Raw genomic sequence first — 14,585 nt, 5'->3', positions numbered from 1 at the left:
TCTTTCCTATAAGTAATTATCCTTGCCTTTTTTCTTCTTTCCCTGCTGTTTCTACCAGTGTATATCAACAATTATATGGTAATAAAAAAAAAAAAGAAAAAAGAAAATCACGAAGCAAGGGAGCAAGTATGGCGTGCCACAATTTTAATCCTAATGTTCAGGAACACTAACATTATTACAGTATAACAATATCTAAAATCTGGAAGACAATTTGAATCTAGCAAGGTATACAAACAAGGGTATATATTTGGGAGCATCGATCAGTGATAACTAGTCTGATCATTAAAGCTGGGCAACATTATAGTCAACTATCAGCTATAATGACAAATAACAGGAAGCGGGACAAATGATTATAGGACAAAAAAATTTGGGACTGTTATTCATGCGATTAGGGGTTCCCCTAACCTTCACCTACCTACTGACAATCACATAGCTTAACGACAAAACCACTTGTCACTGAAGGTTACTCCTCAATAACATGAAGGTGTGTATCCCCGTCGGGACAAATTAATAACTGACCTTGCCTTTGTTATTTTAATCTGACTAATCAAATCCACTCCAAAACCAAAGACAAATACAGACCGACCTCTTAAAACTGGCACCATTCGGGCATGGCCACTGCCGGACGACAGAAATCACCCCTAAAAAAAACCCCTATTTAAAGAAAGTCTTGCCAGCACATTCCATATATGTATATTACTGATATCAAAAGTAGAACAAAGCTTATGAATAATCGATGTTATTCCTTAGGTTTAATTCCTTTTGAAAATTCTGGCCTGCTCCATAAGTATCTCCCTGGAAATGCTTCCACCTTTGCTACACCGAATGTTTTCTGGCACTTCAAATCTTTTCTGGCTTTCGTTTTCAGCAAAAACCTAAAAATCTGCAGCTTTGAGAGAGAAAGAGAGAGAGAGAGAGAGCGCTGGTAACTGTCATATTGTAGTATCATAATTTATGAACAAAGTGGTCAGGTGCCACTTGCATTCTCATGTTTACATTCTTAACATCAGGTCATTGCATTTTACTGACATCATGACAACCATTAGTTGCTAAAAGAAATGAATTTCAGAGATTACTTTTCCTCGTAAATTATCAAAGCGGGGTTTGAAAATGCAACTTATTTTATTACTTATAAATAAATGACGTATATTAAAAGTAGTAGAGGTGTGATTTCACCAGCATTGGATGTTGCTTCTGCACCTTTCGAAATGCTTTGTGGCCTGTACCTATTCATTTCTTCAGCCACAAGTGCAACTGTAAATTTAGTGGCAAACTTTCATAAAACTGTCCCCTCCATTACATAAGAGATGAATAAAGATTTATTTTATTTTTATTTATGGAAGTTACCACTGAAAATTAGTAAATTTTTAACAAGTCAACACCTATAACGCAACCCTTAATACACGTGTGTTTGTTACGGTAACTGACATTGGCAAACAGCTGTATCTTGATTCAACTGTTTATGTCTGTACTTGCTGCTATTTATGCCAGCGTCTTGCACACAGTAGTAAGTGGTTGTTAATTAGATAAGAAATAGTAATGAATTCTTAGACAAGTCACAAGGTTGGTAAGCCTGATTTAATTTTTGAAGATTTACACTTGACCTAATGAACTTTTGCTTCTACACCTATTTCTTAGTTAAAAACTAACTCATAAAATATGCATTATCAATGGCATATACCAAAACTGCGACAGGCATAGACAGCATAGCCTAAAGTAATCTACTGAAAATACATCTCGTATTACACACGATTTATATGATGAAATCATGTTTTTGGATGAAGTTTTAATGATCGCATGATACACAAGATTGGATGATACATGAGTATACAGGTAGTCCTCTAGTTACAAAGGGGATACATTACAATGACCCGCTTATTACTTGAAAATATCGTAACTCAGAGGCAACCTAGCCTACACCATATAATCTTAACATATACCATACTGTACTGTTAATTATTTTTTATATATTTTGTTCTAAAGTGAGGGAATGCTGCTTCTTCATCACACCAATAGCAGGAGTCACTTGGGCATTTGGAAGACATGCTGATCTTCCACAAATCTGTGTTCTAAACAGTTTAAAACACACAAACATCACACACTATTGGTATTACCATCATCACTTAAAAACATTGTAACTTCGAAATATCGCAACTCAAAGCATCAAAACTCAAGGACTACCTTCAAATTATGGTTCTTTTGTATGCTGTATATTATTTTGGAGTTTCACAGAATGTTTTCGTTGGAAATAAACTATGCTTGCTTACTTATGAAGCAAGCTTTAGTTCTGAAAAAATGGAAACGTCGTGTCCCACTGCCCTTGTAGACACTCAAGAACTAACAGCGGCTGATTCAAAAATGTCCAGGATCATGGGACTTCCCAGACCACAGAGTGCCGGATTTAAGACATCGGACTGTATAAGCATAAAATATATATTGAAACTGGTCTTTCATCTAGACAGAGAAAGAAAAAGGAGCTTACCTGCTACAGACTATACTTTATTCTTTGGTGGTTCATCTCCCATTTTTTCCTCACGAGGTTTAGCTCCACCAAATATGCTATTTGTCTGTGAAGTCTCGGCAACCTGATTAACTGGATCTTTTTTAGTTCTAGGCAACAATTTGAGCCTAGGTCTCTGAGAGAGCTCCTCTGCAAAGATAGCAACATAAAAAGAGGTAACTGATTAGTTAATGATGCCACTGCTGTCTGACTACTGTTGTAACTGCTACACCTGTTATTACGTAATTTTCATTAAAATAATATATGTTCTCTGCATCTTTCATCAAGGCCACCAATCCTCGAGAGAGAGAGAGAGAGTCTCTTGTTAAATGCAATCATTTTATATTCATGCTCACGATCCACACTTTCACCCTTTTCTCTCACAACACAGATAAGTACAAGATGTACCCATATGGCCAAACATACTTGGAAAATTTTATCATTTAATTTGCATGAAAATATACAATAAAATGACATCTACTGTCCATGAAAATGAATGTCAAAACTTTCGATACTTATGAAATAACATCTATGTAGAGGGCATAGCATACAGTGTGCCATGCACAGCAAATTGCAGATGGCATACAAGGTTCTTTGCACCTCCCTTTGGAGCCCAGTTGCATTGCTTTTTTCCTATACTATTCCTACATTCCCTACGCAGTTAAATTTATTTTACTTTACCTTAGTCCACTTTCAATTCACATTAAATGAAATTCCTTGGTAAGACCTAAGAGAAGTTTTAAGTAGTGAAGAAAAGGGAGGCAACTTAATTAATGCAGATGACCCAGTATCAAAAGCATTATCTGAATAAGTGGTGGGGGAAATGTTAGAGAGGTAGGAGACTGGAATAGAGAGGAGTATACTGGGAAAAGTGTGGGGGTTAACTTTTAATGTTTACTGACTGTAAAATATGGTGTCACAAGTAGTGATCCAGATTACAAAGTATAAATGGAGCAAGATTTATATGCCAGAAAACTTTTCCCAGTATACTCCTCTCTATTCCAGTCTCCTACCTCTCTAACATTTCCTCCACCACTTATTCAAGTTCTGCTTTTGGCACTAGGTCATCTGCATTAATTAAGTTGCCTCCCTTTTCTTCACTACTTAAAACTTCTCTTAGGCCTTATCAAGGATTTTCATTTAATGTGAACTGAAAGTGGACTGAGGTAAAGTAAAATAAAATTAACTGCACAGGGAATGTAGGAATAGTACTTTTCATTTATTAATCCTTATCTCTTCCCCATTGCCAATTTCACACACTGAACAAACCAGCAGTGCAAGCCATCCCAGAATTTAATTTTAAGCATCACAGTCCATATAAACTTTGGAAATCTTTTGTTACTTGAACAGAATCATCATAAATTAGCTTAATTAAACCAGTGAGGTCAACTGTTAAATTTATAGGGACTGACCTGGTTTGCATCAAAAGTAATATTTTGGAGATTGGACTTACTGCATTTCAGAAATTTTATGGCTTAGTTCAAAGAAATGGTCGATAGTTTCCTTAACGGTGCTTTTTCTAATGTAAATGATGCACACCTCTGGTAAACTTGATGAGCATTAAAGTAGTCTTACCAACAGATTTCTTTACCAAAACTACAATCTTACCATTCAAAACCAGTATACAATGCATTGTCCAAGAGTATTTTGATGACTGCAGAGAACATCCTGTATATGATCATTATTTCAAAAGATACACCTTACAAGAAAAAACCACTGTTTGGGAAGAGAGAAAGGTGAAGCTGACAATTTAAAAGAAGTGAACTTGACACATGGAAACAATAATATTACTAACCTGGGTCAGGTTCCTTAAAGTCCTCATAATTTCTAGACCTATCACTATCTCGTCGATCTCTTCTCATGAAACCACCTTCGTTTCTACCTCCACCACCGGCACCAGCAGCACCTGGTGGCCCACCTCGCGGTCTACCTCCAAACCCACCGCGTTCTCGGTCATCAAACCCACCATATCTAGCCCCTGACCCGCCGCCAGCCGAGCCTCCATAACTACCTCGGCCTCCTCTCCCACCTCTTTCATCATCTCTTCTGTATCGATCTGAAAAGAAAGTACAGTAATGAGGAGGCTCAATTAATTAAAATCCAAATTATAATTAAATCTTAAATGGTCCTTTTAAATACCATAAATATGGTTGACTGACATGAATATGTATACAGGCATAGACAACAGTTAAATCATACACAAAAAATACTCAGGACACTAAACTTTACCAGAAGACTCCACTCAACAAAGGCTAGTATGAGTGCATAGTAATGCATTTTATGCACTGTGGATTTACAAAATACAAGGACAGATGAGTCCAGGGTATTTTGGGCTACACATCAAGCACCAAGGACATTCTTTAAATCTTAGCTGAAAACCCTTATGGACACAGTCAACAGACAATCAACCCAAGCAGGCTCCAAAGGGAAATCAGCCTGCAGAGACAGACAACTTATAGGGTAAGTGTTAAGAGTGTAAGGAAATAAGTATGTGGGGAATAGAAAATAAAACCAATACACCTGAATTCAGATGTTAGCAGCGAGAAGGAATAAATTTGCTCCCTGCTTAAACATTGGAGATCAGAAGATTCCAAACTGCACTAGACAAACTCTCCCACATTTTAGTTGCAGCCAAGATAAAACTAACAAAATGAGCAGTTTTATACCTGACACTAGAAAACAAGACATTGCTTGCTGCAGCAGCCAGCCTAGTATTAGGAGCAAAAACAGCTAGGCCATAAAGAAGTGTAGGGGATGTTCATCATTGTAGTAGATTTTTGTGTTTGGAGCTCCAAAGGGCAGTGTTCTTGGTCCACTGTTATTTTTAGTGTATACAAGTCATATGGTTGTTGGCCTGGAAAACAAGATTGGGACGTTGTAAAGAACAGCAACCCCAGAGTACCTGAGGGTTGTTTATCTTAACAAGCTAATATTTGGGGTGGCTGATGTTAACAAGCTCATTCTGATACTGGCGGTGCATCTGTTTGTTGTCGGCCAAATGGAATGTCCCTTCGCCGTATTCAGTACTGGGGGGTGGCTGATGTTAACAAGTTCATCCTGAGGATAGCCAATCTTTACATGGGTACTCTGGGGTTGCGGATCTTTACAACGTCCCAAGATTGTTCAGTATTCCAATGATGCAACACTTGTGGGTGTAGTGAAGTCTCCACTTAGGAGAAACAAAGCTGTCCTCAGCCTCAATTGGGTAATGGAATGGATCAAGGAATGGTGTAGTTGGTGGGGTATGAGGTTGACCTCCAGTAAAATGAAAACACTACTGATTAGCATTTCTTGTATGGATTTCCCACACCCTCCTCCCCTTCAGGTGAATGGAACTTTGCTGAAAGTTAGGTACTGTTCGTAAGGCCTCATATATTTACAACAATGATAAAATCAATGCAACCTGTTTTAGGTCATTTGTAGTTCCTTTACTGGAATGCTGTTCTCCAGTGTGGATGTTTGCTTCTGCCAGAGATTTATCTCTTTCAGATAGAGTGGTTCGTGGTAGTAGGTTTCTGTTTCCTAATAGTAGTAGTTATGACTTCGACCACTGACAGATGGTCTTGTTTGTCATAAGCTGTATTTCAACAGAGTTCTTTCACATTCACAATTGATCCATGATCCCCAATATCTGCTGAAAGCAACCAGATTCGCTGAACAGCAGCACCAATATGCAGTCAATGTGCCTAGCTGTCAAACTTCTCAGTTCCAGAGGTCCTTTATTCCTCACACCGTTGGACTGTGGAACAGCCTTCTGAGGATTCATGCAATTTGAACTTCAGAAGATCAAGCGAAACTGCAATGCATCACTACCCTAATAATATTCTTCTTACATTTTAATACTTTCTTAACTATTTATCAATTTATTATTTTTTTTTATGTGGGCTCTCTTCTTTCTGTATTTCACTTTACTTCCTCTTAACTCTTCTTAATGAGCACCATATTCTTTGGAAGTTTGAATTAAAAGTCAATGGCCCCTGTGGGCTTGTTCCATCTGAATAGATTTCATCTACTGAACAATAATAATAATTATTTTACTGTAACAAACATAAGATACTCACTCTACTACCATTCCTGAATATTTTGGTCTTTCAATTCTATTGGGGAAATTATGAATATATAGCTGAAATGACTACAAAAATATTAATTCCTATGCAATTCACCTTTAATCTTATGTCTGTACCATGCACATTTTTCAGGTGCTACCAGCAATTACATAAAATTTTATCACATTTATTGCATATGGTAGTTTTGTAAATCAGGCTGGCTACCGAATAAAAGTGATTTAGTTTTTAAATTTTAAGCATTCTTTTTTTACAATTACTGACCAAATAAACCACTACTACAGTTCCTGCTCCTGATTTGTCACTAAACATTTGCTATCCAGAAAACTAGTACAATGAGTAAATAAGAGTCATAAGTCTGTCATTTTCACCTCACACTGATAGCCCATTCCTTATATTTTCTCAGCAATAACGAGTGTAAAACCTTCATCCACTTACTTCCTAAGTAATAAGTTGAAAATATCAAACAAAACAATGTGATATAAAAAAGCTAGTTAATATTTTCAAAATCAAGATGCATGTTATTGGATAATATTTTAGTATTTAACAAGAGTTCTAAGGTGATGATACTGAAAACATGAAACTCACTAAAGTCATCTGGGCCATCTCTTCTGCCGCGGAAATCATTCATATCTCCGCCACTGCGCCCTCCTCGACCACCTCTTCCCCCACGGCCACCTCTGTCAAATCCACCTCCGCGATCACCACGTCTAGACTCTGAAAGAATACCATTTACCATTGACTTTAAAAGAGGCTATCAGTATGAAATCAAATGTCAAGGCCTAGTACTGCAACTGGGTTTGTGATACTGAAATATAAGAACAACCTACACATCTTGCATTAATCAAGATTATCAAAAACCTGTGGGATTCTCTTTCACTTTACCTGCAATATCGACCCTAATGTGCTTATCGATAAACAGAGCTCCATCATAGTTAAGTGCATCTTCTAAACTTGCTGCATCTTCAAATTCAACGTAACAGAAACCTTTGAATTTCCCAGTTTCGATATCATGTACCAGTCTTACGGATCGGACCTGAAAAGGAAGCCTGGTTAGACGTAGCACTGGAAGGTTATGACTAGTAATAAAATAAAACCTCAAAAATTATAGTACACAAATAACATTAAAAATTACATTTTTATAATAAAATAAAGTTTTATATATACTTACCAGGTAATTACATAGCTATTACAGTAGTTTCTATTAACCAGCAGCTAGAATTTTGAAATTCGCGGTAGCGCTACTTTTGTTTTGGCTAGGAAAGTGACCCTGCCCACTTTTGGGGTAAGAGAGGAACCAGCTTAGCAAACGATCTCGATATGTTTATGCCTTCCTAACCATGCGAGGGGAGGAGGGAGGGTTTCGATTATGTAATTACTTGCTAAGTATATATAAAACTTTATTTTATAAAAATGAATCTACTTACCAAGCAATTACATAGCTGAATCCCACATTGTAGGAGGTAGGATGCATGGATTATCTATCCTAATACATTAAAAATTGTAATGTAAAAGAAATAGAAGAACTGTTAGCATCAGTTAAAATGCTTGCAGGTTCCTTACCTGTTGAGAGAGCTGCTACAGTAAAGTACTGCCTCCGGATGGCGCTCGTCTCAACATATAGCGGCGTGGCGGTGTAGCCAGGAGTTGCCTGCTACATTAACAGGCTTCCTTTGTTGCAAAGGAGTGTCCGATTGCACACAAAGAATAACAAAGTTGCCCCTGCCCTGGGCACAGTACCAAAAAACAAAACCAGGGAATAAAAAAAAAAACACAATTGCCTGTAGCCAAACGTTAAAGCATACCATTTACCCAACCATTTATAGACAATAAACTGGTAAGTACTCCAAATACAAAGTAGCCCCAGGCTCCCCTACAACTCAACACCATGAATCAAGGAGCGAAAATAAGAAGGATGAAGGAAGACTTCCTACACTCCTTCTCCCAACACCATACCAGCAGTTGAAATAGGACCCAAGGTACTGCAATTTTCATGGACAGTTTCAATGTCACGTAAATACAGTAATGAGTTGCAAACACCGACTGGCATTTCCAAAACGTTGCTTGTATAATAGAGGTAATAAACAAATTATGCCTAAAAGCCAGGGACGTGGCAATCGCCCTCACTTCATGCGCTCTAACTTTCACTAAGGGCAACACATCCTCCTCAATTTGAGAGAGTGCCTGGAGAATTAGATCCTTAATAAAAAATGCCAAGGCATTTTTCAAAAGAGGGTGAGAAGAATTCTTTACTGAGCACCAAAGGTTGCTCGAAGGCCATAGGATCTTTTCTGTTCTAAGTAAACAGTTTTTAATGCCCTTACAGGGCAAAGAGTTCTCTCTACGTCCTCCAGACCTAGAATATCTACTAAACTTTTAATAATGAATGAATGAGCGAGGTCAGGGATTGGAAGGGGACTCATTCTTAGCTAAGAATCCTAAGGCAAATGCGCAAACTGCGTTACCCGGAGAGAATCCAACCTTTTTGTCAAAAGCATGTAGCTCACCCACTCGTCAGTTGCTAATGCTACTAGGAACAGTGTCTTCCTAGTTAGGTCACTTAAGGAGATAGATTGCAGAGGTTCAAAACATTGTTGCAGCAGCCACTTCAGTACCATATCTAAATTCCAGGCTACTAGTTTATCTTCTTTCTGTTTGGTCATGTTGAATGATTTGACGAGATCAGAAAGATCCTTATTAGCAGAGAGATCTAAACCCCTATGCCTAAATACAGAGCTCAGCATTGCCCTGTAGCCTTTAATGGTTGAGGTAGAAAGACTCCTGGAAGACTTCAAATTGAGCAGGAAATCATCTATTTCTGCTACAGATGTCTTTGAAGACAAGATGTTGTGCCTCCTGCACCAGTCACGGAAGACTGTCCACTTGGCTTAATAAACTTTGTTCAAGGAATGTCGTCTACAATGAGCAACAGCGTCTGCAACTGTCTTTGAAAATCCTTTCGCTCGAACCAATCTGTAGACAGTCTGAACGCGGTCAGAGCCAGAGTGGGCAGTGCTAGATGGAACCTTCTGAAATGTGGTTGTTTGAGTAGATTGGGTTTTTGAGGCAACAGCCCTGGAAAATCCGTGAGAAGTCCCAGTAAGTCCAGGAACCACTCCTGTGCTGGCCAGAATGGGGCCACTTAAGACATCTTTACATTCTGATGATTCCGGAACTTTAATACTTATCTCACCATCTTGAAAGGGGGGAAGGCATAAAGGTCCATGTTCCACCAATCTAAAAGCATCGCGTCCATCGCCCATGCTTGTGGATCTGGCGCTGGCGAACAATACAGAGGGAGATGATGGTTCTTTGTGGTCGCAAACAGATCTAAAACTGGCCTTCCCCACAGTTTCCACATCTCTAGGTATATGAGAGGGTCAAGAGTCCATTCCGTGGGGAGAACTTGTTTTCAATGGCTGAGTTCGTCTGCTAACACACTGAATTTCCCGAATAAATCTTGTTAGGATCTGGGTTTGATTCTGATCTGCCCAAATGAGTAGGGCTCTTGCTGCTTGGCAAAGGGTAAATGAATGAGTTCCCCCTTGCTTTTTTATACAGGACAGAGCCGTGGTGTTGTCCTATTGGACGGACACTGTCGTCCCGGACACTTCCGATGCAAATGCTTGCAATCCCCAGTGAATTGCTGTCAATTCTTTTACACTGATGTGCCTGAAACTTCTTTGTCTCCCAGGAGGGCCCTCCAACCTAGGTCTGATGCGTCTGAATAAAACACTAGGTTGGGGTTCAGAGGGAGGAGTGATTCCCTTGAGAGAGCTTGTCTCTTGAATTCCACCAAACAAGATTTTCTTTTATTCCCCTCGTTATCGGAAAAATGAAAGAATCCGGGTATTTCTTTCTGTTCCAGGTGATTTTCAGAAAGAACTTTAAGTTTCTCATGTGTAGCCTTCCCAGGAACATGAACTGTTCCATAGACGAGAGTGTCCCCAACAGGCTCATCCAGCTGTTCGCAGAACAGGACTGAAGGGTGAGAAATTTGTCTACCTTCTGTAGGCACGAGTCTATCCTTTGGGGGGAGGGAAAAGCCTGAAAAATCCAAGAGTTTATCCTCATCCCCAAATAAGCTATTTCCTGAGATGGAGTCAGTTGAGACTTTGGGAAGTTCATCAAGGGGCCCAAATCCTGGGCAAGAAGGGTCTTGTGAAGGTCCTCCACACATTCTTCCTTCGACTGGGAGTGAATAAGCCAATTGTCGAGATACAGCGAAATGTTGACCCCCATCAAGTGTAACCATTTCGCTATTGGGGCTAGTACAAGCGTGAATACTTGTGGGGTCATCGACAGACTGAAGCAAAGGGCTCTGAACTAGTACACTTTGTGCTGAAACAGGAACCTTAAAAACTTCAAGTCCTGATGAATTGGGATATGGTAGTAGGTGTCTTTCATGTCTATCGAGATAATCCAATCTTCCAGACGAATGGATGCAAGGACGGACTGGGACGTCCCCATTTTGAATTTTGTTTTCTGCATGTACAAGTTCAGGGCACTTACATCCAGAACCAGCCTCCAGCCCCCCGAGGCTTGGGGGCTACAAATAGCCGATTGTAGAACCCCTGAGAGGAGGTGTTCTCGACTAGTTTGACTGCTGCTTTTTTGAGGAGAGCTGTCACTTCTTGGGAGAGGGCTGAAAACTTCTCGGAGTTTGACGAGTAGGTTGTCAATAATATGGGCTTGTTGTTTAAGGGAGGTTTCTTCAGCAAAGGGATTGAATAGCCCTCTCTCAGGACTTGAACAATCCAACTCTCCATCCTCTCGCTTCCCAATGCTCCCAAAAGTGGAAGAGTCTTGCCCCCACGGGTGTACAAAGGACTAGATCCTCACTTACACGCAGGTGGTTTGTTGGAGGACTTCTTGATTGCTCTAGGGGTGAAATAGGCATTCCGCATGGTCTGGGGAAGCCTCTTTGTCTGCCTCTACCCCAAAAGGGCGGGGTTGAACTGGAGAAACTGTCCTGGGGGTGAAGGCTGGAGATTCTCTAGGTCGTCTCGTTGATTGTGTGAGAAGGTCCTGAGTAGACTTTTTCTGCAGATCAGAAGCAATCTGCAGCACAGTTGCCTGAGGGAAAAGGTGCTTCTTATCAAGAGGAGAGAAGAGAAGTGCGGACTTCTGGGAAAATGTAACTCCCTTCGTGGTGTAGGAACACCAAAGCTCCCTTTTCTTGAGGTTCCCATCGCAAAAAAGCGAGGATAATTCAAACGAACTGTCTCTAATACCTTTACCTAGGCAAGAGATGACTCCCAAAAAATCCAAAGAAAAGCCTTCTGGGATATGAGGGCAATCCTTCAATTTACGGGCAAGAGCGCCTACTGCCCAGTCGAGAAAGCCGAGAACTTCCAAGACCTTAAATAAGTGTTTGATAAGGTGGTCCAATTCCGAGAACAAGAACAAAATCTTGGCTGAACTGAATGCCAACCACCTGGAGGAGTCAATTAATCCAGAGAAGTTTCCCTGGGACAAGGCAGAAGCTCCCATGGATGGGGCCTCTTCGGTCGCATAAGAAAGGTATCTTCTCTGAGACAATCTAGATGGAGGACAACTAAAAGAGGCTCTTCCCTGCTCGAGAGCCAGCTTTCCACTTCACAGAGAGCTTTCTTAGCTGAGGAGGACAGCACCATTTTAGGAAGCCTTGAAGAAGTTGTCTGATTATCCATTAGGTATGTCGAAGCCGGAAAAGGCAGAACTGCAGGAGAGAAGAAGTCTGGAAAAGCCACCAGCAGAAATCTGAGTAAAGAGGCATACACCAGAGGAGGGGTAACAGGATCCACTTCTTCCTCCTCAGAAGAAGAAATTGGCGACAGTTCCGCAGTGGGCTGGGGAGCCGATGGCGCTTTCTGAATTAAACCAGGATATTATCCAATGTGCGTTGGATCAACTGAAAAGAAGGATCCAAAACAGAGGGACCCTGTTGTGCTGCAGAAGACGAAGAAAAAGACGTAACTGGGAACAAAACTGCAACTGCCGGAGGAGGAGTAGGCAGCACAGAAGGATATACGGGTGCAAAAGGTGAACGGGTGCTGATGGGCGCTCAGGAGCCAATGAACGGTTGGGAGCTGACGGGTGCGTGTGTGCCAGTGGCCGCTCAGGAGCCAAAGTGAGCTCGGTTAAGGAGTGCTCAAGAGATGATGGTTGCACACAAGATGAAGGGCGCTCGGAGAGCCACACAACAAGGGGTAGCACTTTCAACCAGAGAAGGAAGTTCTGGCACCACTGGGCACACTGGCGCCAAAGACTGCTTCTCAGCCAAAGAAGATTCAGGTAAAGCTGATTGTTCAGGTGCTACAGGAACAGGAGTTGGGTGCATGGGGGATGGTGAGCACTATGACATCACTGTCTGTCTAGGCAAATCCTCCGAAGCTAAAGATGGGCGCTTAGAAAGCTGACCTTGTCCCTCTAACTCTGGATGATCCTGGGAGAAATGTTCCGGACTGTCCCAAAAGCTACATGAAGGAAAACGTTCTGGAGGAGTTTCTTTAACTTTCTTAATAGGAACCGCACGAAGCTGAGAAGCACCCAGGCTGCGGCTCTTCAGAGGGGGAGATGCACCTTGAAAATGCCATTGGTGCCTAGGACTGGAGCCACTGCTGGAAATACTGGATGAAAGACGATCCACTTCCAAAAAGACACCTTTCCAGCGGCACTCTGTCGTAACCTGGGAATTGGCAACAGGTACGACTGAGGGGGGGGACTGCCTGTGGGCAGACACCACCGACTTCCTTTGGGTTGTCAGTTTGGCTTCTCCCAGGTTTAGGGGAGTTTGCCAGGGACCTTGGCCTAAGAGAATTGGCGGGACAGACAGCCACCTCCTCCACTGCCACTTCACCATCACCCTTCATGTTCACTTTGTCCATCAGGACTTTAACAGACGCACCAATTTTCTCCATTGCATTAACAAGTAAGCCAAATTTAAGATTAATTCTAGACTCAAGGCTGGTAATGAGGTCGGGAACGGGAGTAAGGGAGCCAGGGTGCAGAGTGATTGGTACAGATTGAGACGGGGGATCAGGCAGAACAATAGACAAAGAATCAGATTTTTCAGAAAAAGATTTTACAGACACTTGACTTGCTAAAATAAAGTGTTCTTACTACTAGCTCTAGCTGCTGCTTTCCTCTTTTTATCCCTGTATAATTTGGTGAAATGACTACTCAAAGTCTTCCACATTTTAGAATCCCATGAAACACATTCCTCACAAGTCAAATCAGGGGAACATATTTGACCCCTGCAAGATGCACAAAGAGTACAAGGGTCATAGCAGGCTTTAGTCAGTCTTGCATTGCAGCCTTTACTGCAATACCTTAAACTTTGAAAGCCTGAATTGGACAAGATGACGAGTCGCAAGTCAAAGAAAATCTCAAAAATTGTCAAAATCAGTAATACTGGTCTCCAGTGAAAATCTGACACTATCTGATTGTGCCGAAAAAGGCTACCCTAAAGTGAGTACTTCACCAATGATTCTGAGATCAAAAGAGAAGAGAAATTCCAAAAAACTGCTGATGACAATCACTGTAACCACAGCCATCAGCTGGCAGAAAATATTGAGATCGTTTACTAAGCTGGTTCCTCTCTTACCCCAAAAGTGGGTGGGGTAACTCGCCTAGCCAAAACAAAAGTAGTGCTACCGCGAATTTCAAAATTCTAGCTGCCGGTTAATAGAAACTAAAAGCTATGTAATTACTGTACTTGGTAAGTACCTTATATAAAAATAACCTTTTATTTCCTAAATGATAATGATTTCATGCCATATGAGATAATGCTTCACTAAAACCCCCAACATAATAATACCAATGCAAGATGCTACATTAACATCTAGTGGATTTTAGAATACCATTACTTTAACGAAGACTCTGATACATCTGAAAACAGCTATTAAGCAATAAAAGCAATGTTCAAGGGTTCCATGAACAAAAGCTTTTCCTGGTTTCGTTAGGAAAAGACTCTTACGATGCATGGGTAAATGTTTGTGCCTAGAGTATATAAACTGCTTGTAAAGTTGCTTTCTCTG

At 40.8% G+C, this 14,585-nt stretch overlaps 1 protein-coding gene across 2 annotated transcripts in view; it reads right to left on the bottom strand.

Annotated features, from left to right (window-relative positions):
- Positions 1-14,585, bottom strand: part of LOC136828362 (eukaryotic translation initiation factor 4H-like) — a 31,314-nt gene that overhangs the window by 3,304 nt on the left and 13,425 nt on the right. For both annotated transcript variants that reach the window (XM_067086310.1, XM_067086311.1), the window contains exons 3-6: positions 7,450-7,600; positions 7,153-7,281; positions 4,296-4,556; positions 2,483-2,650 (exon numbers count right to left, since the gene is read on the bottom strand). In XM_067086310.1, the coding sequence (XP_066942411.1) occupies positions 2,493-2,650; positions 4,296-4,556; positions 7,153-7,281; positions 7,450-7,600 (699 nt within the window). In that variant the 3' untranslated portion in view covers positions 2,483-2,492. The remainder of the gene's footprint in view (positions 1-2,482; positions 2,651-4,295; positions 4,557-7,152; positions 7,282-7,449; positions 7,601-14,585) is intronic.

Source organism: Macrobrachium rosenbergii, chromosome 42 (assembly GCF_040412425.1).
Source record: "Macrobrachium rosenbergii isolate ZJJX-2024 chromosome 42, ASM4041242v1, whole genome shotgun sequence".
Classification (NCBI taxonomy): domain Eukaryota; kingdom Metazoa; phylum Arthropoda; class Malacostraca; order Decapoda; family Palaemonidae; genus Macrobrachium; species Macrobrachium rosenbergii.
The sequence above is the reverse complement of the archived record's forward strand: the minus strand, read 5'-3'. Positions and strand labels throughout refer to the sequence as shown.